This window comes from Falco biarmicus, chromosome 1 (assembly GCF_023638135.1).
Source record: "Falco biarmicus isolate bFalBia1 chromosome 1, bFalBia1.pri, whole genome shotgun sequence".
Taxonomy (NCBI): domain Eukaryota; kingdom Metazoa; phylum Chordata; class Aves; order Falconiformes; family Falconidae; genus Falco; species Falco biarmicus.
The window spans coordinates 33,685,343-33,710,421 of record NC_079288.1 but is presented as its reverse complement, the minus strand read 5'-3'; the positions used below and the strand labels follow the sequence as shown (position 1 = coordinate 33,710,421).

Below are 25,079 nucleotides of genomic sequence, written 5' to 3'. Positions count from 1 at the left end.
GGATGGCTGTGAAAGGTGCAGAGCACGCTGCCCAGACAGCCCCTTCTGGCTGGGATAATCCACCCAAAACCAGCTACTGGGATTCAGCGTGTCAAGATACACAGGTCCAAGGAAGAGCCGAGCCCTTGCTCAGGCAGCAAGTACAAGGCTTATTAAACTCCAGGCAGCAGAGCCAGGCTGGCACTGCAGCGGGGCACCAGACACGGAGGAGGGTTCAGAACACGGTGCCATAAGGGCTTCAGCTGCTCTGCTTTGCCCTGTGCTGAGCAGGTGCTGAGGGAGTGCAGTCATGACCCACCAACAGCCAGCATCACCCCCTTCCTCCCCTTAACACCCTCCTCGCGAGCAGCCGGCACGGAGGGATGGAGAGCGGGGAAGGCTCAGAGGCAGCGCGATTACTAGAGACTCTCTAACACCTCCTTTGAGCTCTGACAGCACTTTCTGAGAAAAGCCCATCTCTTGTGACTGATCTGCAAGGATGAGAGGATCAGGGCTGATCCCGTACCAGGCACGGAGCCCATGTGGATGGGAAGCACCAGCAGCGGCTGGGTGAGGAAGGCTGCAGGTCATGTTCGCAGGCAGCACTCATCCAGGCAGCGCAGCACCTTGCTCACAGCCTCCCTTCTGCCGGGATTCACCTTGTCCAGGTGCCGGTGCCTCCAGGACAAGGTGGGAATCCACACCTGGACCTGCCAGACCTGAGGGCAAACGAGCAGTTTCTGCAACACACAGAGACTGAGGAGAGAGAAACCGTGGTTTGTGAGGCCAGCCCTTGCAGGCAGCCACAGCATCCCAGTACAGCCTCTGCGGGAAGGGGGGTGGGGGTGGGCAGAGCAGCTCTGCCATCTTACCCTGCTCACAGAACCTGTGAGCTCATATCGGCTGTGGAATAATCAGCTGCCGAATGGCAAGCACTGAGCTGTGCTGCTCAGGAAATCTCGCCTGCAAAGCCATTCATGCCCCTCTTAAAGCTATCGGGCAGAGCTGGGCATGCCGTGGAGCGATAGCAGTGAGTAATCCCCTCAACAGACTCTCAGCCTTGCAGAAGCAAAGCAACCAACAAAGGGATATTTAAGGTTGCTACTGAGTGCTTAATATAGTTTATATTTACAGCTTAATGGCTTTTCAGCATCACTAACTTCCATTCCAACAAAAAGACTTCTACTGTATTGCCTCAGCTTAAGTGCTAACTACATCTTCACATTAATAAATATTTTAAAACAGTGGAACTCTAAACTCCTCTGGCACAGAGCCGGCATCTGGTCAGCTGGAGTTTGCATTTGTGCACGAGAGAAAACAGATGGAAAAACACCTTCCGGATCCCCAGGACCACATTAGCAAGGAAACTCTCCAGACTGACGCCAGGTCTCCCCGGGGAGATCTGCCCTTCCCTGCCTCCACCTCCCAAAGCAGTGGCTACAAGGGCTGCCGTGGCCTCAGCTCCCCCTCTGAGGGATCTGGATGCCAGGCTTGCACGGAGGGCAAACTAGGCTCTGCTGGCACATCCCTGCCCAGGGATGTGTCCTGGGACGCACTCGGGGGTTGATGGGGCCAAGCCCTCAGCTCTGTCCCCCAGGTGCTCCTACAAATCCCCCTTCCCCCCTGTTGCAGGCACACATCCCACAGCCTTTCAGATCTGAGCCCTGGGTGCTAGCATCTGCAGCGGGAGGCCCTTCCGTGTGGTACCCTGTAGCTCCCAACCCTCACAGACACCCCAAAGTCTCCTTCCCCTCACTACGGAGTCCAGCAGACAGAGGCCACAGAGCAGCTGCCTGGGCACAGCAAGGAAAGCGCCGGCTTTGAGCAGAAGACAGGCAGAATTAGCTCCAGAAAAATGACGTAGCTCTGCCTTTGCTCAAGCCTGAAGGGGGTCACAAAATGAGCAGGAGACAGACACTGTGGGCTTTGGTGGAATAGACCTTCATGAGCTCAGGACCACCTCAGACCTTCCACCTTTTGACCACAGAGCATAGCGCATGCCTTAAAACCACCTTCATCAGCATGAGTTCGCAGCATGCAAGAAGCAATCCACATCACAAAGAGCCATACCCACTCGACCTGCTGTCCATGCGTAAGAGGGGGAGATGAGCAGGCGCTAGGAAGATCTGCACGTCATCCAGTGGAGATCAGCTTGAGCAGAGGGCCTGAACCGTAGTCTTCAGAGTAGCCATCTCATAAGCTTCTGTCCAGGACTCTCCCATAGGTGTTGCTCCGCAAGGTCTGCGTTCTCCCACAGAAAGGTCCCAGTGTGCGCAGTTAGCACCAGTTTAGCAGGTGGGATGCACTGGCAGCATTGGCCCCATCTGGCAACCACACTGCAAGCCTTGGGACAGGGGTATGGGCAGGAGCATGGTCCCATCTGCCAAACTACAACCCTTGGAAAGGCTCAGTATGTGCTGCCCCACCTGCAAGGCTGACAGATGGGTCATCTCGGTGCTGTTCCTCGTAAAGCTCCTTCCTGAGAGCACTGAGGCAGCTCGGCTCAGGGAACTGGAAGAAGATACAGAGTGCAGCAAGATGGACCCGCTCAGGGTCTTTCTGCAGTTCTTAGTCCATGGGTCACCTTAGCTGTAATATGGGCCTGAGGCCACGGGGCACTCTCCATCAGTATCCCTCCAGGCCAGGCTGGGGCTTGGCTTGGTCCTCAGGTGAGCATGGTTGTCCCATGCAGACGAGTGCGATGACCTCAAATCCTGAGAGACGCAGGGAGAAATTCGAAAAGCCAGTCACTGTCCAAAGACTATCCAGGCTCAGGGTGCCACCAAAATCAGGAATAAGAAAACAAACAACACAGGGTAGTAAGGGAGTAACTTCTAACGACCCAGGGGAACACGAGCAATGAGCCACCACTGTTTAGAAAGACGGACAAGCAAGACCTGCTCTTTCATCCCAGCCACATCAGCCAGAGGACTTGAGGGGCCTCAGCCCCATCACCACAGATGTCCACCAAGCCTTCTGCTGCCAGTCACCACACCCAGCTGCTGGCCTCTAGCCATGGGCTGCCTGCAGCAAGCTGTCCTAAGACTGTTTGCAAGCTAGCTGAGATGCTAACGGAGCCACAGAGAAAGGCAGGACCTCAAGCCTGGCTTAACTGAGACCACAGTCAGGAGCTCAGCAATTTCCAGTAGGTCCCTTGAACCACACCAGAGGGTGGTGTTCCCACAGTGCCAAAGCTGCCAAGGAACAGCACCGGTGAGACAAGGATGAGGAAGGGCTCCTGGCACAGGCTCTGCTGCTCCATGGACATCCTCCCCCCTGGTGAGATGGAGATGCTCCTCCAGAGACCCTGCATCACGCAAGCAAAGCAACCTCTCTCAGCTCAAGGTCCTGTGGACCACGGAGCTGGGCCGTGCTGAGGAGTCCACCCTGTCCTTGCTACAAAACAGGAATTCCTGCACAGCCTCCCCAGCCAGGAATGAGGCTGTCCCATGCTACCTCCATCGGCCTTTTCAAATTCAAACCTCTTGCCGCAAACTTGTGCAAACTTGTCCGTCGGCTGCCAGTGGGGCATCCCTGCCGGCAAGGGAAGCAGCTAAGAGAGCAGGCAGCAGTACTGCTGTCACGCGCAGCAATAGGATGGGGGTTTGTGTCCCTTCTGAGGGACCTAACTGCACAAGAGTCACACGCACACACACTCCTCTGCGAATCCAGCAAGCAAACCCGTGGCTGAGAATAGCAAAGCTATATCAAGCACAAGCTGGGTCATCTCTGCTTTTAATTGTCTGGATGGTTTGCTACAGGAAGGAGGAGGGAAAAAAAACAACCCACTTTGCTCTCAAGGATCCAGCTCTGTAAACGGCATTATGCCGACGCTTGTATAGGAAATTTTACAAAGCCCAGTTGAAGGAAAACCTTGACTTGTACCGTGAGAGATAAAAATCCTTACCGCTCACAAATGAATGTACCCATCTGCTGTGCACTGTATTATCTCTCTCAAAAAGGAAAAAAAAAAAAAAAAAGAAAGGAAAAAAAGAAAAAAGTGAATTGAACTTTGGATGCTTTTCATTTCCCTACAATGTGCAGCAAACTGTGATTCCTATTCATTAAGAAAGAAGATTGACATTCATTATAGTGTGCATTAAATTCCTCATTCTTCTTCTACCCTCAAAATTAGTCTACAGAGGGTAGTAACTAGTAATTTCTATATTGAATTTCTCGTAACTACAGTGGGTATTTTCTTCCAAATAAGCAAGGCAATTATAATAAGACACACTTATTCCTGAAATGGTAAAACAGGCAGTGCCATTTGAAATCTCTGTTGCTTTCCTTTACAGCTGCAGTCAGACATGTGCACCAGCAGCTCACATGTTTGCTCCTGAATGAATTTTGGAAGCAATGACTATACCCCAGAGCACAGGCAGCTCCTCTGTAGTTGCAGCTCTTACCCAAAATGTCTTCCAGCTCTGGATGCGTGCAATCGCAATATACTGTCGGCTACGGGAGCCCTGTAGGTCCTGCCATGCACGCATGGGCTGTGGCAGGGAAGTCACAAACGCACCCATACCCGCCCTGCAGGATGCTGTGTGTGCAAGAACTTGGCAGCTGAGCTCCCTGCAAAGGTGCTGCTGCACAGACGAGCCAGAACTTGGCTCCCCCATCATTTCTTCTTCCTCAGATGGATGCCAGAAGAACGAGTCCATCCATGATGCCTTTGCTAGCCCTTCACTGCCAGCCAAACACCACCAGCTCACAAGTACAACTGCAGATGCGACACGCCACTCGCCTCCTAGGCAGGACCCAGCCCCAGGGGCAGGGTGCTTGCAAGGACCCCCCAGACTCATGGCCCAAACCCAGCTCTAGCCACATCTCCTCGACTGCACAAGGCTTACCCCGCTCTCCCCCAGGACAGGACCATCCCACATGTAACTTAGCCACCGCCACTGAGGTCCCTTGTCCCCGGAGATGCAAGAGGCCTGTGGCAGTTCAGATGAACGTGATCTTAGCAATACAATCAGGATAAGTAATTAGCAATTGTGGTTTTAACTGAGCAGCCCCATCTCCCTTCAGACAGCAGGGGACCTGCAGGTATTACACACAGATCAGGTATCACACGGTAGATGTGGAGAAGCAGACAATCTCTGGAGCCAAGCAAAGCAGCAGGAGGAAGACGGGAATGGGGACAGATACCCCTTCCCCCCTGCAGCCCACAGCTTCTGATGCTGGGTGCATGTCCAAGAAACCATCCTGGCTTGTACAGGCTGCCCTGGTAGCAGGGCCAACCTCTGAGGGTGCATGGAGGGCCACCCACCTTCTATGCAGAAGGAACAGCTGGAAACAGCTGGAGACAGCTGGGTCAGCACCGCTGGAGAGGTACACGTGAGTGGCATTGCCGCACACCCCCCTGCTCCCTCCCAACCCGCCTGCTCCCGGGCTGGCAGTGCAGCCTGAAACCAGACAGACTCTTTTTACAGAGAGACAGCAATTGTGTGCATTTTGCTATTTTCAGCCCATACTCCACGGATCTCAACTTCTGTCCCTAAGGGACAAACTCGTGGCTGTCGGCGCTGGTGCTGCGGGGCCAGGAGACCAGGCAGCATGGCACGTGCTCACCCAGGACAGGGGATGGTCAGGAGAGGCTGGAGGTGCCAGGAACGGTGAAGGACATGATGGGTTTATGAGGGACTGAACAGTCTGGCACAGCCAGCAGAAGACAGATCAGTATTTCTGCCCCAGGGCAGGTGGAGAATAGAGTCTGTTATAGAAACCACCTGTCTGGAGCCTGTCAGGGCTTTAAGATGCTATCTGAGGGTTATTTAGATTTTGCATCTTTGCCTGGTGAGTTCTCCTTTTGTGAGCACAGCACCCAGATGCTTGTCACACACGCTGCCTCATCAGACCTCAACTGACACAAATTGGGAGCACCACAGGGAGCAAAAGGCAGTTCGGACATGGCACGCTTCACAACGGGCTCAAACGTCACGCTGTCAGGCTCAGCCAAGTAATAAACCTTGTCAGGGACATTCAGACCTCTGAACCCACCCAGCAAGGGACCAAACCGCCTTGTTGCTCCTGAAGAAACTGCACCACCAGTGCCAAAACATGAAGGGAGATAGCTTTTACTAGCAGGTGACCACCCACCCACAGTAATGCTACACCCCCCTCAGCTATCGCTCTTGATGTCCTAAAGACAGTGGAGACCAGGACAGCCCAGCCTGCCTGGTAGAAGAGCAACATGGAGAAGAGTCTGTCTCGGTCTGACACTTCTCCCCAAGGTACGTGAATTGAAATGCTATGTCCCCAGAGGCAGCGCATCACAGAAGCAGGTGACACCAGCACAGCTTCCAGATCTGGGAGAGGAAATGCTTCCGCAAATAGAAATATTCCTCAGCAAGCTGTTGCAAAAAGATTTGGAGACAAAGGAGAAGAAACTGCTCCATGTCACTCAGAAAGCTTGTGGACCTTCCTTGCCAGGTCCCAGAGGACAAGTGGAAGATAAAGCCCCTGTTCTCAGGACCTAAGCTCCCTGAACAAACAACTCATGGGATTTGCATACCTTTCCAGGGACATAAACCCATCACAATTCAGGACTTGAGCTCTCCACCCAGAAACCCACCTCCTTCTTGCATCTGTGCATTAACCACACTCGCAGCTTGAACCCCAGCATCCTTTCTCTTTAGACAAGTAAGGACTCCCCTTCTGAGAGGCGCTTTTTCATCAGAAAACGTGAACATGGTGGAAGCTCCACAAAATAGTGTTAGTTTCAAGAAAACATGATCAGGAAGGGTTATCTTTGGACCAGGAAGGTAATTCTGGTCAAGGAACATGCAAAGTCCAGAGCTGCCCCAGTGGTCAAGGCATTCATCAAGGCTTTGGGCCAGTTCAGATTCCAGTTGGCCACTGGGGTCAGAAGCACGCTCCATGCAAGCCATCGCTGTGAGGTGGTAACACTCTAATCCCCACCTCCATTTGGAGCCATTCTTCTCTGTGTAAACAATCCAGCACCTTTCAGCCCAGAATGCCTGCAGAGCCCTGGGACAGGCTGTCTCTTTGGCTACATCTGGTCCAGGGCCCTCTTCTTGCCGTGGGGGCTTGAACCAGTATCCCTTGGGTGACACCCACCACTGGCCAAATGCTCTCAAGCTGCACAGGACAGGGAAACCCATCCCTGCGCTTCTCTCATCCTTCCATCCACATTGCTGAGACAAAGACTGTGATGGTTTTTCAGCCCCTAAGCAGCCACAGGGAAACATCTGGCAAATCCAAGGGCTCTGGCAGTAGCTTGAGCCCCCGACTATCAGCTGTGAGACCAGCAGCTCTCCTGGTGCGGAGCCTGCCTTGTTCCTGGGGCATGAGGACTGAGCAGGCAGCATCCACCACCACCACCACCCCCTCCTCTCGGTGCTTTGCAGCTTGGTGTCCATCCCTGCCCTGTGTTCCTCTCCAGTGCTCGCAGGCCTTTTCCCGGAGACTGCAGTGTTTATTGTTTATTAATTAAGGAGATTTTAATACACCTTGTGATGGATTTGTAATGGCTCTTATCTGAATTTACAGAGAGCTGCAGAATACATAGCAGAGCTTCAACATTCTCTTAATTAGCACCCAAGCAAATAAGAGCACACTAGATCTGGAGATCTTCAGGGCCTCACACTCCCTTTCTCAGAGCCAGCGGAGATGTGAGTGTAATTTCAAACAGTTAAGGCTGCTTGGAAGGACACCTCCAAGGTATTTGTCATCACTTTCAAAACCCTTATTTACTCTCTGCTGTTTCCAAAAACCCCTCTGGGAGCTGGAAAATGAATCTATTTTCCTATTGAAACCCATCACATGGACATCCTGCCTTGCTATTTTTAGGGATGCTAGTGAAGGCAGGCTGCACTCTGCTCTGTTATTACAGAGTCTTGCTAGCCTGGAGCTGCCCATGCTGGCTGTTATCAGAGGGTCCTGGAGGAGAGCCCAGCTGCACACCTTGGCTTGTTCTTTGTGAGTTCCTGCTCTGCTGACCCTCCAGCATTTGTCCTAAACAAAGACAGATCTGTACTGGCAATGTAATAACTCTGCAAAAAGCTGCAGGGAACACTGCACCAGGGCCACACAACCAGAGCCATTCACAGTGTTCTTCAGGTGTGTGCTGTCTCCCCAAAGCCACACCTGAAGCTGGCACAGCACACACAGGTATGGTGGAAACGCTGCAGAGACAGGCATATCCACGCTGGCAGGAGCTCATGAAAGCAACAGTGCTGATGTGGCAGGAAAGGCTTCAGCATGCATGGTCCAGCAACCAGGACAAAGCCCTCCAGGGATGTTGATACAGTCTGATTATTCACCTGTGCTGAAATCCATCTTCTTTGCACTGTCACTCCTGTCCACACTGTAATCACTTTTTTTTTTTTTTTTTTTGCTCCATAGGTGCCTCTCAGGAGCAGCCTGTAAACTCAACCCTTCATCTTAGTCTCCGGTCTGAGCTAAGATGGTCCTATCAGTCACTGCTAGTTTTGACAGCCGGGATTCCCTTCAGCCTTTTGACTGCTGCACATTCAACCGAACGGCTGAACAGGGAGCTTCCTCCTGCCACAGCATCATCATCTGGATCTGACCCTGCAAGCACTCCCCTCCCCCGAGGCACAGGAGCCCTCTCCGGCACTGATGCTGGCTCCCACAAGCCGCTCTCACTGCTGTGAGATGTGTCGCTGCTGACAGCTCCCCCACCCAACACCCGGCGATGGGGACATAATCCTCCAGGAGCCAGCTCAAGTCACCAAAACATGTTCCACCCATCACATCACATCAGTTCGGGGTGGCTACTGCTGGCAGCAAGGCAGGGCACGTGAGCTCCCAGCGCTTCCAGAGCATGGGAGCTCCTGCTGACAGGGAGCACCTGAAGACTCCCTGGAGGACCCAGCTCCCTGTGCTGTGGGCCAGCAGGATGCATCCCCAGAGACAGAGCATATGCCGCTGATGCCCACTCCCCCTCCCGAGACCAGGCAATCCCAGCTTGATACCCCGAGTGACATTTCCCAGGAAAAGAACAGCACAGTAAATTCAAAGGTTAAATTTGCATATTTCCTGGTGCTGCTCTGAAAAGCCAGACAGTCGTTCAGGATGAACTGCTTCAACCTGCTGCATGGGGAGCACAAACAGCCTGTGCCCACCGGGGCTGAGGGACCCTTACGGGTGGCACCATGCAACTTCTCCACAGTGGCCTTTAGTTCTGAGAGGGAGCAAACCAAAGGACCACAAGCAGTGGAGGGGGCAAGGTTTTGGCCATGCATCTGTAGAGCAGCCCAGGGCATCGAGGAAGAAGCCAGCATTACCTCCATTCCTCAATCTGAGGAACAGCCAGGACTGGATGCATCCTGGGAAGAAGTAGCGGAGGCATTTCTGTATTAACTAGCATGACATCTGCTTTCAACAGTGTGCCTGGGACTGTATCACTCCAATAACGCGTCCAGGGAGGCCACAAAGCGTCTTCACAAAAAGCTCCAAAGGCTACAGGCTCAGCAAAATGCTGCACATTAAATACTCTTTTTAGTGTGTGCAGAAGGACTGTTACAAATTCAAATGAACAAGCCACGAGTGAATCACCCGACAGGGAAGGGTTGGCTTCAGCTAAACAGGAGCAAAGCAGCAGTCGGGGAGGGCTCTCACTGGGACGGGGCTCAGGCTCAGCCACAAGCTACTACAACACAGGGAGAAACTCTTCAGCAGCACACACGGTGGGAGAAACAGAGGGCATCCCCTGTTTGGGGGCACAGGACCACCCTGCAGCGCCAGTTTCCCAGCTCAGCAATGCCACATAGCTCAGCATCAGACACACACGGGGCAATGCGTATCCACCATTGCCAAATGAGTATTCAATATTCATCTTTAACCGTCACCTTTTGCTTCCCAAGCCTTGCTTCTGCTCCTCCAGATGTTTGTGTTATGCTCTGAAGAATAACCCGCTCTCATCTCCTTCTCAAACTCCTCTGAAGCAAGAAACAAGGCGGCAATGCTTGAGAGAGAGCAGGTCACGAGGATGCACCTGCACCCAGAACTGCTGGTGAGGAGCAAACAGGGTCCAACAAGGGGCAGTGCCAAGGCTGGTGGCACCAGCCACTGGTTTTCCAGAAGAAGCTACTCTGGCAGGCACTGGTGCTGACCCCGCTTTGCATTCCTGCAGGCAGCAGGGCTGTCTCGTAGCCTCAGCTGTCCTCCATCCCTGCCAGAAGTGGGAGAGCCCGCCGGCTGGTGTTGCTGGATGTTTTCCCGAAAATATAAATACGTGGCCCTTGCTGCACCTTCCATGGACTTCCAGCAGAACCTTGTGGGAGGCAGCTCCAGAGGACTCTCCTGCTAGTGAAACACTCTCCTCCTACACTTTTCAGCGCGTTGCCATCTGGCTGTTGCAATCAGAAGCAACAGCCCAGCTATCCTCCCTGTGCCATTTGTCACCGTGCTTTCTCCTGTACACTGGCCCGTCTTTCCCATCTCCCTTTGACATCAAGCAGCTCCAGCCCTGCTGAGCTCTCTTCATGTCAAACTCTCTTTGTGTCCTCAGTAATTTAGGTCTTTTTGGAGACAACGGGGTGGAAGGAACCATGATTCTCCAAGGGAGGAGGCACCACTGACTGATATACAGACTTTCCATTCTCTCCTCATCCAGTTTTTATCCCCCTTCACATATGCTCCCATTCGGGCTGCCAGAGCCCCACGCCAAGAAGTGCCGGCAGCTCCCAGCTCCCCTGGAGCCCAGCTCCTCGGTGAGGACAGGGAGCACCGCTATGCTTTTCTGGGTGCTGAGCCTCTTGCCTCATCAGCTCCAAAACCATCAGAACACATGGGGCTCAGCCCACGCAACAGACAGCAATGCCAACCGCTGCCCAGGTGCCTGGCAGAGCCTGTCATTAGCCTGTATTCAGCACAGCCATTTAATTGGTTTTGTTCTGTGTTTTTGGTTTTCCTGTCTCTTTCGGGTGACAAACAAGCTACAGCCCCTTCCCCTTCACAAGCCCTGTGCTCATCCCATGATCATTTTCAGCCCTGTCCCATGATAGAAACAAAAGCTGTCCCTCTTGCTTGGCCAAACACATGTATGGCCTCTGCTCACACAGCCGCACGTGCACACATGTACTGTCATGCATCCAGGCACGTTCATACTTCTGCGATGGGCATTTTGGTCTTACAACCATGCATACAATCCAGAAAGGCCTGGAGGACCCTGCAAGGCTGCATGAGTGTGCACTTGGCCTGGATGACTGATGTTGCCCATCACCTCACCCTTCCCAAGCAGGAGAGGTTGGCGGGAAGCAGGAGCGAGGAGCTGGGGATCACGCAAGCTGCTCTGGCAGCCAAAGATGGGTCAAGGCTGTTTTACAGGAGCTGTTGGGGTGCACTTGCAAACACTGTTCATCTCCTTTTCCTCTCTGTCGATTTTGACACAACGAGGTGCAATTTTCCTTACCGCATCATTTAGCTCCCATCATGCTGAAAGATTCCTGTGCCATTAGAGCCCTGTCTCCCATTATCACTTCCCACATCTCCTGGTGCCAAGTGTCAGGCTCATTCCGTTAATTCACAGGATCTCTCAGTTTTAGAGAGAGCAGCAAACACCTGCTCTGCCCCAGTCCTGCATGCAGGGAGAGCTCGCATGCCTTTTCTAGCAGGCCAGTGCTGCATTCCCTGGGTTCATAGCAGCTAGACCCAGTACCTGCAGTACTGTGGGCCGTCGGTTTGCTCAGCCTCCTCCCCTGGGAATGTTGAGTCTGTGCTCGGTCTCTTCTGAACACAGGGGATGTGCAGGGAGGCAGATGGAACAACTCACCCCCCTCTCCAGACAGAAGGATGAGGATTTATCAGGAGGAGCTGCGTGCCTCGGTCACACGCAGGGATGGTGGCAGCCACTGGCCTGTGGCCTCTGTATGTCACACGCTAAATCATTTCCCTGACAGCAGGTCACCAGCAGACCTGCCCCTCGCACCCTGGCCAGGTAACCCCATGCTCTACTCACTGGCCTGTACATTGCCTGCATTGCAGCAGAGAGCAGCAGGTGCCTAAGCTCAACTACACCCATCTCCCACCGGCACACAGCGAGCAGAGCAACCCCCAGGCTTGTCACAGGGGTTTTTAGGAGTTTGGACATCAGCAGTTTTCCCCCGTTGAGGCTGTGCCTTACAGGGAGGCTTTACGAGCAGGAAACAGGACACAAATGTGCACGGCAAGGGAGACATGCTCAGATGAGCGGCAGCGAGGTCTTCATTTTAGGAAGAAAGGAGGAAGCTGGAAAGGCTCAGAAACCCAGCCAAAATCAACACAGCTCAAACACTTCCAGAGGGTCCATCTCAGCTTCAGCAAGAGGAGGAAAGAGGGTGTAGGCAGGGAAACAAGTCCACAGCACACAGAGAGCTGCCTTGGCTGGCACCCACTGGGTGTTTGCCAATAAAACAAGCTCAAAAGGCAGGCACCGAATACATCAGAGGGTTGGGATCCCCCTCCGGCACTGAAGGCAGAGACGGTGCAGTGCAGGGAGTCCCGGGGAGCCCAGCACAGCTCCTCTCAGTGCCCATCCAGCACAGTCTGTTCTGCGGGATCCTCATGGCAATGAAAAGCCACCAGGTGCCCCCGGGGCTTGCCCAGCCCTAACACCCATGCAACATGCACCGTGCCAGACTGCCACCAACTCATGCACACAGCGACACACACTTGGTCCCTTCCCCATGTGCCAGCTCCCAGCAGCAACGTACCGGCTGGCAACTCTCTCAAGGGCAAGCAAATTCCCTGTCCATCTGATGGGAAAGAGCCAAAGAGCTTCTCCATCCCCTTCCCTGCCAGAGATACCTCTTCTCCATCAAAACTGGTGTGTGCACGTGCCCCAGGTGGGACCCAGGTCAAGCTCTCCCAAGCTCCTAGTAAATCCAAGGTCCTCAGGAAATAATCAAACAAACTGCTTTGAAGAAGACTCTGTCCCTGCAGCCCAGCTGGCCACCCAGAAGCTTAGGATTAATTGTAAGCCTAGCAAAACACTAGGAAAGCCAAAAATAAATACAGCGAAAGACAAGCATTTCCCACTGGAAAGCCATGGCCAAGTCTCTTCTGGGCTGGTTCCCAGGAGGCAGCTCAGATTCATGTATTGTGCCACTCATATAAACGTTTCTCTTTGGCTGTGCCGCTCCCTTGGTGCTCCCTTCCAACCCGGGAGAAAAAGGACCCATTATTCAGACACGATGCCACTCATCCAGCAGGAAAGCGGATCATGCTCAAGCACCAGCAGCAACCCCAGCCCCACACCGAGCCTCTTCCCAGGGCTCAGGACCACCCTCCGCTGCACACAGGAGAGGATGCAGCCTCAGGATAACCGGAATGGTGCTTGCTGACTTGGGCACGCTGTTTGAAGACACTGCATTTTAGATACTGTTCACGACACTGCGTTTTCCTCGGGGCGCAGGCAGCACCCCAGCAGCAAAGATTGTGTCGTGATAGAACTGATTCTTGCTAAAAAGACCAGGAGAGATGGCTTGTCTGTCTTGTGGGTAACATCAAACCCAAAGATCTCACCTCTTCCAGTCTTAGGTTCAAGCCACAGGCCCTCAGCCAGGCTTTGCTTCCAAGCCCCAGCTGAAGTCTCACGGCACCGCATGACGTCAGAAATTGAGTGTTAAAGGTGACACACCAAAGCCTGCACAATGACACCTCCATAATGCCCAGACAGGCTGGTCTGGCAGAATCCCTTTGCCGTCTCACCCAGAAGGTCTAAAATTCATTTTGTAGATTGAAATTGAACCAGCCAAGCGAAGGGATTCAGCAGCTGTTGGTCTCTGCAGATGAGTGCAAATGTGGGGGGAGCTGGGGATGGGGTGGAGTGACGCAGCCCACCAGTCCAGCCCAGGCAGCTCCCCAGGGGCTTCCCAAAACTGCCCTGCAGACCAGCCTGGCTGGGTGCATGGGCAGGGATCAAACCACACCAAGGGCAGGGAAAGGCACGCTGCCTTCTCACACTGCAACCCCATGCTGGTCATGCACTGGCTTCTGGAAAGAGCTGTGCTGCTCTGCAGAACTTTGTATGTTCCACAGAGACCCTAGGACAAGGTCTGCGGAGGGGTGTTAGAGGAGCAGGGCCACAGCAAAAAGGGAAGGCAGACATGTGGCATCAGGAGTCAGGCAATGCCATCCTTCCTGCTTGCAACTGCCAGCTCCTGCAGCAGGTGATCAGGCAGGAGCAGAGACAGCAAGGCAACGCCTGCCCGCAGTGGGTGGCCCCTGAGCAGCAAACAGGTTCATCTCTGGTGCTCAGCCCAGGGACATCCCTGCCCTGACTTCAGGTGACAGCAGATCTCAGCCTGATGCTGATCCCCCTCCTGCCTCACATCTGGCAGCAGCTGCTGTCCCAGCCCGGTGGGGGTAGGTGGGGGGGTGGACACCCATCTCCACACCCAGATGCTTCATGGCAGAGCTGTCTCCCACCATCCATCACGGTGCATATGGTTAATGCTACCACTCAGGACTATGAGCTGCTGTAATTACCATTATTAATTCCCACCCCCCTCCCTTCAGGATATATTAGCTGTAAGTTGAGAAAAGAGGGAGGGAGAGAAGTCCCTGGACTTGATAAATCAGCTGCTGACAAAGAACCCACGTCTGCACTTCAGTGTGTGCCAGATGCAGCCCCAGAACATGCCCAGCACCGCTCCCCCCCACCCCCCCACTGGCTCCCGGCCACCTCACTGCATTCCCCCCCCCCCCCCCTCCAGCCCCGCTCACTGAGGCAGATCCTTGTTAGCAAAAGCCAAAGGACTTCACTGCTCTCCATTAACACCACTTCTGCCCAAGCCAAGCCAAACGCTGACTGCACAGGCATCCAGGAACAGAAACAAATGCCCCGAACGCAGCTGGCACAATGCACTCGGATGTCACTGAGGGGCTTGTGTTTGTGGTTGCATCTCTCCAGGTGGCCATACAGCTCTAAGGAAAGGTCTCAGTTGAAACCAAGTTGGTTACGTGAAGGCAAACCTCAGCTAGTTTCAACTTCACCCGAGTTACAGCCAGACTAGACAAACGTGAGTGGGGACAGAATTAAACAAACCTGTGATATGAGTGCCTGCGTGGACTCAAAGCAATCGGCCGTTGTGGTGGCCAAGGTCCTCACAGATGTCCCTGCCCTGCTGCTAGCAGAAGAGCCAGAGAAAGCCATCCCACCTGAGCTTATGGAACCAAAGCTGCCAAATCTCTTCCAGCCCTCTGAAGCTGCAGACCCTCCTCCAGCCCCCAGTGCAGGCATTTCCAAAGCACCTCCCACCTGGGTGCACCACACAGCTTGCAGAACTGCACGTGCAAATAGCCAGGGCTGCGGCTCCTTGCAAGCACAGGGCAGCAGCAGAAAATGCCAGACCCCTGGAAACCCAGAGCGAGCCCCTGTACTGACACGGTGCTATCACTCCTGACAGCAATAAAACCCAAAAAATACAGGAGGGGGTGACTACCACTGGTCTGAAGCCTGTTGGTTCTTGCAAAAAGGTTGCTGACCTGTGCAGGAGGACAGAGAGCCTGGTGATAAAACTACACAGGCTTCACTTCACCCGAGACAAGCGGCATCCAAGTGCCCTCCAGACCAGGGCATGGCTGTTCCTGTGCAGCACCAAGAGAGGCGGTGATCAGTAAATACAAGCCCGCATCACTTTACCCACCTGACAAAACCGGCCACTGTTAAATTGCGCGGATGCTGTGAACAAGAGCGTTCCCAGCGCACAGACTCATGCCTTGTCTCTGAAGGGAAAGGGACAGACAGCCCTCTAGTGTAAAGCCAACGCTAACCATGTTTGCATGGGCATGGAAAGCAACCACAGCCACAGCCACGCTGGACGCCTGCGCTTGGAAGGGACCTGCGCCCAGGCAGAGGGGTTTGCTCTCTGGCTGCTCGCACTGCAGCCTCCCACCGCCCTTCAAAACATGCTGATGCCATGGAAATGTGCACGTCCTAATGGTCCTGGAGGCTTTCAGGTGATGTTTGTGGGTTGTTTTTTTTTTTTCTGCAGAGACAAATAGAATGTTAACCAACTCGGTATTTGCTCTTAGGCATTCAAAAGATGCCTTCTGTCAAAGGAGGGTATGAGCCTTCACAGCCTGACAACAGGGCTCACAAAAGGCTTCTGAAATCCCGACTTGCCCGGCAGCTGATGGCATGTCTCTGACAAAGCCCCCCATGATGCCTGGAAGCATAGACAGCTGAATTTGGGGTCTCCAAAGATTGTTTTGCTTTCCTCTCCCTGCTCCCTTCTGCTTGAGTCAGGCTGAGTTCACATCTCTTCCCTGCGCACGTTGCTGTGTTATGCACATGGGGTATTGTACGTGATGATCACTCACAGCCTTAAGAAAGACGCACAATTAAAATCAATATTTAAAGTCATCAAACAAGCACACGCAAATTTTAACAGCCACACAATTCACTCTGACATAACGACGCAGGGTGCAGAGTCGAGAGCTGTGCTGGAGTGCCAAGAGCATAGTTCTGCCCACAGTCTTCAAAATTTAATGAAAACACACCAGTTTTAAACACTTTCCCAAATCCAGCTCACAAAATCTGTCACTTTGATGTGAATGGTCCCAGTCTTAGACTATCAGTCACTTTTACTTTCCCTTTAGTAGCTAAAGACGCAAATGAACTCCCAGCAAACTGCACAGCTTCAGGAGAAGAATTTAGCAGCCAGATGGTTCTTGCAAAAGATTTGTTCTTAACAACAACAAAAAAGTTAACCCGTTTCCCAACGAGCAGCACACAGATGATCTGACACACCAGCAAGCAATTCTGAACTGCTACCTTAGAGCATCACTTCTATAGCAGAAGTGCCCCTTCTTCCTAAGCCACCATGCAAATGGTAATTATCACTAATAACTGATCAATTAGTACAAGTCCATGCAAGGCACTGTAATTATCAGGTGCATTCAGAGAAGAAAAGAAAGCATCCAATGTGAATGCATACATTCCTTTGTTTCCAGAGGAGGGTGCAACACAGAGAGATAAAAGAAGGCACAACTGTTGAAAAGGCAACAGGATTCAAAGAGCCATCTGAGGGAACGTGATCAACTCCCAGGAGATGGAGCAAAGCTGTGATGGGCTGGAAACTCCCATCGAGGCAGTAAACCTCACGCTAGTGGTGTATTTGCATTCGTTTTCTCTGGACCTTTTCTTCATCTCCACGCAGAATTGCAGCTGTGGATGGGGATCAAAGCATAGCTGATAATAAAGATTCCAGACCTTCATGGAGACCTCCTTGGATAAAGAACAGGAATGCTGGACAAGAAAGTCCTTCTGAGTCAACTCCAGGAAGTAAACAGCAAAAGTAGTAGCATTTGGCACAAGGACTTTGATCACCTAAGGATGTTGATGATGGAAGGAAGAAGGCGACCCATGTCAAGGAATAGCACCTCCTTAGCTGTCTGGGCTGGAATTTGGGCAGCAGCACAAGGGACAACTGTTCAGCAAGGAGATCTGGAGAATCCAAGTGCAGGATGGGAACCCTGAACTTCTTCAAATGTTTCTAGCCCACTGCTAAATAACACTTCAGTACAACACAGAAACGAGTTCATATGCAGGTAGGCATCTGTCTATCTAAATGTCCAAGCTGAATGAATGAAAGAGGAACCGTATTAAGAAGTACTTGCTTGGTACAAGACATGCATGAAGTTTTGCACCTGAGGCAGAATAACCCCCTGCACCAATTCCAGCCTGCAAACTGTGAGCTATAAACAGCCTGTGAGTGATGGTGGGCACCAAGGGGAATATGAGCAAATGGCTGCTCTTACCGTGAACATGGCAACTACATCCCAGGCTGTGGCAACTACATCCCGGGCTGTGCTAAGAGGATGATGGACAGCAGAGTGGGGGAAGTTGCTGCCTCTCCCTGCCCAGGACTGGGGAGGCTGCTTCTCAAACACTCTGTCCAGCTGTGGTCCCTGACTCCAAAATAAACGTGGGGAAACCAAAAAGGTCCAGTGGAGGGTAAGCTAGATAGATGGTCAGAAGCCTACAGCATATGTCCTACAAGGTCAGGAAGAGGGAGTTAGAATGGTTGGGGCTGGCAAAGAGGAGGGGAAGCAGCACTCTAATTGCAGCCAACAGCTACTCAAAGCAGTTATAAGGGTGACAGATGTAAATGAGGCCAGATGACACAGCAGGGAGCCGTGCCCAAGAACTGCAGTTTGGGAGGTTCAGGTCAGACAGAGGAAGCTTACGAAAAGCTTTTTAATTGGCTCCAGTGGTGGGAAAGGCCAGCAAGTCTCCATCATTGGAGGCCTCCACTTGGCTAGAAAAAGCCACAGTAGACCTGAGCTGATGTTAGCAATCGCCCTGCTCAGGGTGGGAGTCTGGACCCTCCAGAAGGCACTTCCCACCAGCACCTACAGGATCCTGGGATTTGGCCATGCTACACCATGCCCTCAGAGAGGTCTCTGCCATGGCACAGTGTCCAGGAATGGCTTCCAGCACAGCGTGCATTTAAGGACTAAAGAGTTTCTGAGAAGCTCTGCTTTAACTAACACTGATGTGGGACACCACACTGGGACAGCTGTAACCAGTATACAGAAAATACATCCAAGGGCTTCATCCCCAAATGCAGTCAGAAAAGCAAACACACAGGCACAAGACGGAAATGCCTGGAAGTTTCTGCTGCCTTCCTGAGTGTCCCCGCCAGGGACCCTGACTGTGACCCCCTCTCGGGCCCTCCTTGGTATCCCCCTCAGTGCCTGCTCCTGAACCCACAGGGACAACTACTTACTGCCATCGAGCATGGACCCAGGCACTATGTGCACCATCGCTCCTGCTCCACCACTGACAGACAAGAGGTACCCCAACCACGCCAAAGGGACATGGTCACTCATGGTCCTGACCCAGGCCAGGTGACAAAGGGCTTGAGCAGCCTTGGCCAGGCAGGCCAAGAAGTCTGAGCTATGGTGGAAGAGAGAGTATCTCCATCCTTGGAGATGACATCCATCCTTGAGAGGACAAGCCCCTCAGCAACCTGATCTAGCTTTGAAATTAGCTGTGCTTTGAGCAGGAGGTTGATTAGATACCTCTAGATGTTTCTTCCAAACTATTTTATGGTTTTATGAAAGCAAATAATCTGTAACCCCTGCCTGGCCTGACCCATGCAGAGAGGACCTTCACACTGCTGGCTGTCTTGGGGAGAAGGGTTGCAGCCTGCTACTTGCAAGTCGTTAGGCTGATGCTCCATACTAGTGAGCTACCCTGTACTACTGAGCTACCAGGAAACTACTAAAACTCACAATGTTGGAGTACTTCCTTGCTTCAAACTTCCTCAATGTTTTGCACATGCTACTGTAATGCTTCTGGTTTTCTTGCCAATGAGGAAGGCTACAAAACAAAACTCAAGTACTTCTCTAATCCCCTGATTCCAGGAGCGGAGACTCAGGAGGGACAATAAATACTGTAAAATCTGCTGGTGCTATCGATCAGCTCCAGGCTACAATGCAAAGATTGCGAGGAAGGCAGGCCAGAGCAGAGACACAAACCTGCTGTTGATGCAGCAACACCCCTAAGGAGAATATCATCAGTCTTGTCACCTGACACCATGTCACTGCTAAAGAAGTGATCGGCAATCGCACAGACCTTCATGGTTTAGCTCTGGACTGACCTTTAAGCATATTCTGGGTCCCATGAGAGATAACTCAGCATCAGTCTCCCAGCAACAGAGCTGGAAAAGCTGAAACTAAATCACAGAAAGGCTCATTGACCTGCTCAAGGATACCAAGAAGTCAGAAGCAGGGCCAAGACTAGATTCCAGAAGCCCTGACTTCCAGGAGCTGTCTAAAAGCAAAGTAAATACGGACAGAGCATGGGCAACACCACGCGTGGGCATGTTCTGCCTTGCATACAGGCAGGGCCTTTCCATGCATGCTGCACACACACCGTGGGAAGTATCTGTGTCACCTGGATGCCACTTTGCTCACAGTCTACACATCATCACCGAACACCACCATAACGGATAACCAGCCACCCAAAACTCACGCTGCTGCGTGTTCCGACAGCCATAATAAGCCACCAGCAGAGGCTGAGGTGAGTTCGCACAATTTAGCAAAGTCTGTATGAATTGCTTGGGCATCTCTGCACAAACATGGAAGGATCCACCCCTTGCTTCTTTTAGCTGATTATGAATTTTCAGTGCAATTGTCTCCTTTTCCCTGTCTCTGGAAACCTCCAGGAGTTGCAACCACAAGCACGAAAGGGGAGGAGAGGCTGGGCTCTGCAGATCACAAGCCTCCCTCCTCCCTCCCACACCTCTGTGTGTGTCTGTGATGGAGAAGCCCTGAAACCCTGTTAGTCACAAATCCCAGACAGATCCATATGGCTCTAGGACACAGCACAAAGCTTTCCACATGGACAGGAGGGAGAAGCTCTAGTCCAATTCCCAGCTCTTGCAGGCACCACACTGTGATGTTGCTTCTTACAACACCTTTTTGCAGTAGTACAGGATACTCCTACTCCACTGTGTGCGTGCCTCCTGCATAAAGAAACCCCACCTCTTTAGGAACATCAAAAGAGGAGCTTGGCACTCAGAGATATGTCTTAATGAAGGTGACAGCAGCAGAAAGCATTGCAAATCCAAGGGGATGAGAATGCACACCTAATTAGACCGGCTCCTTTCTTCTCCCTTTGGTTCCGCCTCTGGCTGGCTGAATCCTGCACTGGGACCGCAGCTCCAGCCTCTCCACCAGGATGCACCCTGCAGCTCGGTGGGGCTGAGCTGTGGGAGCAACCAGCACCGCAGCCCCGTGCAGGCTTCCAGCAGAGATTAGAGCTCAGCTCTTTGCAATCTGCCTTGTCCTGCTTTGTGCTGAGGCTCTGGCTCAACCGATTTTCCAATTTTCCGTCTCCCTCCTCCTCTCACTCAAGGCTCAGGAGGATGGGAAGGGAAGGAAGACACTGTGCTTTCCAGGCTGGGCAACAGCTCCCCACAGCCAGTATCGCTGTGCATGCAGGGTGTGCAGCAACATGCCCAAGAGCTGGCCTTCAGAGCATCCTTCCCCTTCCCTGCCCCCACCTCACAATCTCCCTCGCTGCTTCCAAGCTGAAGAAGGTGGAAAATTCACACAGGTGCTGCTGAATTTTGCAGATTTTGCTTATTCCTTTGGAAGGCTTAATGGCCAAAGCCATCGTTGATGTCAGAAGGAGGTTGTGCCGGTATAAGGCCTTTTTTACTAGCACACTGATTGTCACAGAGTATATTTGCAGGGATGCCAGGTGTGGACCCCCATGTCCCCTGCCAGCTTCCAGCTCCAAGGTGAGCTGCCAGGCTGTGGGTACGGACAGACAACCATTCCCCTGCCCTCTCCTATCAAGCCCCCTCGAGCAGGGCAGGTAGCAGACGAAAGCAAAGGGAGGCATCTCAGTTGTGTAGCAAACCATCCCCTCCCTCCCCTTGCTCCTTCCCACCACTGACTCCTTCACACTTACGAACACAGGCTCCCAGGAGGATTTTACTTAAGCAAAGCCCAGAGAGAGCCAACACGGGATGGAGGTAATTAACGAAGGCCCTGGCTTGTTAAGACAGGACTGCCATGCTCCCCATGCTGGTGGTGAGCAGCACAGGCACATGCTGCCCACAAGCCACAACAGCAGAGAGAGCAGCCACTACTAATTAACTTATTTACTGGATGAGCTTTGTCTAGTGCTCTTAGTGGGGAATACATCACAGAAGCAGCGGGGCCACGCCGACATCTGCAGCGATACAACGCCCAGTCGCGCAGCAGTGCGACGGCACCTCCACCTTTTTGCCCTGATATTCTTCTTTAGAAAACCTCCAAACACACCCTTTGATGGTCCCACAGAATATAGGTCTGAGGTATGTGCTACCTGGTGGGGAAGGGGGGACCAAGCCCAAGAAACACTGTGGCCCCTTGATGCAAAATGAACGTTCAACAGAAAAGAAATAGAAAAGAATACGCTGATGAGTGGTGTTTTCTCACAAAAAAAAGAGCTGCTCTCACATCAGTGAGTAAGTAGGCACTGAGGTTGGTGTAGGTTCTCATGTTACAGGGTTTTGTGTTTGGGGTTTTTTTTAATAAATTTTATAAAAGAATAAACATGGAAAGACCTCTTTCAATATAAATAAATTGTGTTAATAAGGCAGTAAGTGCTGAGAACAGGCAAAAGCTCTGCCTGTCAAACTGTTCCTGGTGGCTATTTCTGGCTTGCAAGGCACTTCAAGTATCCTGGCAGCCCACAGTAGGAAATGTAGTCCAGATACAGCAGCATGGTCACTCATCTAAACATAACCTCCCAAGGTTCATAAAGACTTTACATTCACACCTACCAGCAATCCAGACTACCCAGCCTCTCACAGGAGCAATTGATAAACTGCAGGGGAAAAAAAAAAAAAAAAATTCAAACGCACCCCCCCCCAAAGCCTCGTTCTATAAATAAAGCTGTTGTAACACAGTTTTTATATTTCATTATCCTCTGTGTTTCACATTATACTGGTAGCCACTGGTAATGTCAGGGCACAGAGGAAGAGCTGTGCCGCAGGAGGATGGGGGACGCAGGAGGATGGGGGACGCAGGAGGATGGGGGACGCAGGAGGATGGGGGACGCAGGAGGATGGGGGACGCAGGAGGATGGGGGACGCAGGAGGATGGGCTGTCCTGGGTGCTTGTACCACACCCATCACCTGGATGCTGCTCTGCACAGCTGTCTGCCATCCTACAGCATCACCACACCACCAGCTCAGCACCAGGAGTCTGTGCACAAGCGCACAACCACAGGGTGCAAATCGATGGGTAACCCACGCACCAGGCTACGGTGCAGCACACAGCAAATGGATGTTTGAAATATCAATATCCCCCTAAGGGCCCGCAGGAGAAGCCCTCACTGCAACCTGCTCCCCAAGGTGTTTCCCAAACAGGAATAAATTGGCCATTTCAGATTTCAAACCAGTACGAACTCTGTAAAGGAAGTGGTGCGCTATATGGATCAGAGCTTGGATACGTCCTTTGATCATCGCACATAAATCAGCCAGCCAAAACAGAAAGAAAAGGAAAAACAAACAGACCAAAAAAATTTATATTTGTGTGGCTGACGGGAACAGGAAGCAAACTGGAGATGGCTCAGAGGGGCAGAGACTCCGTGCAGCAAGGGGCTCTGCATGCCCACCGCTCCCTCCAGCAGCAGCCTGGAGAGCAGCGGAGCTCCCACAGCGGGCTGCTCCCACCAGTTAAAAATCGCAATCCGTGGGCTGGGTTGGCAGCCAACACACCTGGGTGGCACATGCTTCTCCCAGCAGCCTGAACCTGCGGCGCTGAGACCATGTGTTCCTCCAAATGTAGGTCTTGATTTTAGGTTTCACCCGGAGCGCCTGCAAACGCCCGAGCCACCACTGTCCAGCGGGGCAGCTCCGACAGCAGCCGCAGCCCCCGGCTGTTGCCAGCCCCCCGCCCCGGGAAAGCAAAGCCCATCGCCAGGGCTGACAAAGCCGATGCAAAAGGGCTATTTTCAGCCAGAGGAGCCGGCTGTGCCAGGCCAGCCTGCCCGCACGCTGTGAGCCTCTCCTCCGGCGGGGCGAGCCGATGGGGGGGTCCCTCCCCTGCACCCCGAGGGAGGGGCTTTGTGGGCACCCCGGGAACCGCCGTCCCTGCGGGGCGCCCGGAGCATCCACAAACTTCCCCGGCCGGAGGCACCCGCGGCCCCTCCGCCGGGCTGGGGGAGCGGAGCCGGCGCTTCCCCGCCGGCCGGGCTGGGACCGGGGGGCGCGCCGGGCAGCCCCCATCCCCTCTCCCTGCCCGCGGGGTTCCGCGCCCCCCTCCCTGGGGCAGCGGCTCCACGTGCCCCCGCGGGAAGCGCGCTTGGGGGGGGGGGCAGGGGGCGCCTCCCCCGCGGCACCAACTTCGCCCGGGCACCCCAAGGCCGAGCGAGGTGGGGGGCGCCCCCCCGCCCCCCTTCCCCCCCCCTCCCCCAGCGCGGGGCCGGGGCTGGAGGGGGCTCAGCTCGTTGCTCCCCTTCCATCCCCCTGCCGTGCTCCGCGGCTGGAGCCGTGCCGCGCCGTACCGTACCGTACCGTGCCGCCCAGCCCAACCCAGCCCAGCCCAGCCCCCGGCGGCCAGCCCCGGCCGCTCCCGCCGACTCCGCGGGGAAGGGAAAAAAAAAAAAAAAGAGAGAGAAAAAAGGAAAAAGAAAAAAAAAGTTGCAGGGCGGGAAGTTCCCGGTGCGGAGCGAAGTTGGGGACATGGCCGCCTCGCCCTGCCCTGCCGCCCCCCGGGGAGCGGCGGAGCCCCGGCGCGGGAGGGGGGGGACACGGACACGGGGACGCACCTACCTTCAGCTATCGCCCTCTTCATCTTAGGGATCGGGGAAGGCACGTCTGGAGGCGCAAAGTCGAGCGGCAGCGGTACAATCCTTGCGAAAGCGCGGCAGATCCCGGTACAAAACTTCAGCCCGAGCGCGGCGCGGCGGCGCACGGGGAGGGGGCTCTCCCTCTGCCGGCGCCCTCGCTCATCGGGGGAATGAGCAGCCCCCGAGCTGGAGTCAGCATCCAGGCGAGGCTCCCCCTCCCTGCCTGCCTCCTCCCTCCGTCCGTCCGTCCGTCCGTCCTCCCTCCCGCCCGCCGCACGCTCGGGGCCGGGGCTGCGGCGGATCCCGCGGCGGCAGAGCCGGCGGCGGCGGCGGGGAGCGCGGAGCCTGCTGCACTGTATCCCGGGAGCGAGCGAGCGGGGCGCAGGATGGAGAGGCGATGAATGTTTTATGGGATCATGTGGTTTGACGTGAGAGGAATCAGCCTAGATCGGATTTACTGGCTGGAGGAGTGAGAGGGAGGACGGGGGAGACGGGCACGGGATGGAGGGAGGGAGGGGCCGCTCCGGGGGCAGACGGAGCGCGCAGGGGCCGCTCCGACGGCGGCGGCTCCGCGCTGGGGCCCCCGCGGTGCGCGGCCGCGGCCCGGGCAGGGCTGCGCGGGGGCCGGGCGGCTCATTCCTGGAGGAGAGGTGCCACCTAAAGGAAGCCGCGGAGAGGGACGCCTGGGCGGCCGCGGGCGTGGGGCCGCCCCGCTGCCCCTCCGCCTCCCCGGTCCGGCTCAGCCCCTGCGGGGGGACAGCGGAGCCGCGGGCGCCGGAGGTTCGCTAGGGGGGACCCCCGGCTCTGCCCCCCTGGAGCCGGGCTCCGG

General features: G+C 54.0%; 1 protein-coding gene across 1 annotated transcript in view; it reads right to left on the bottom strand.

The window, feature by feature from the left end:
• Positions 1 to 24,680, bottom strand: part of RTN4R (reticulon 4 receptor) — a 79,085-nt gene extending 54,405 nt beyond the window's left edge. Inside the window, exon 1 of the mRNA XM_056326747.1 lies at positions 24,234 to 24,680. Coding sequence (XP_056182722.1) covers positions 24,234 to 24,255 — 22 coding nt within the window. The 5' untranslated portion in view covers positions 24,256 to 24,680. The remainder of the gene's footprint in view (positions 1 to 24,233) is intronic.
• Between the last annotated feature and the right edge of the window lie 399 nt (positions 24,681 to 25,079).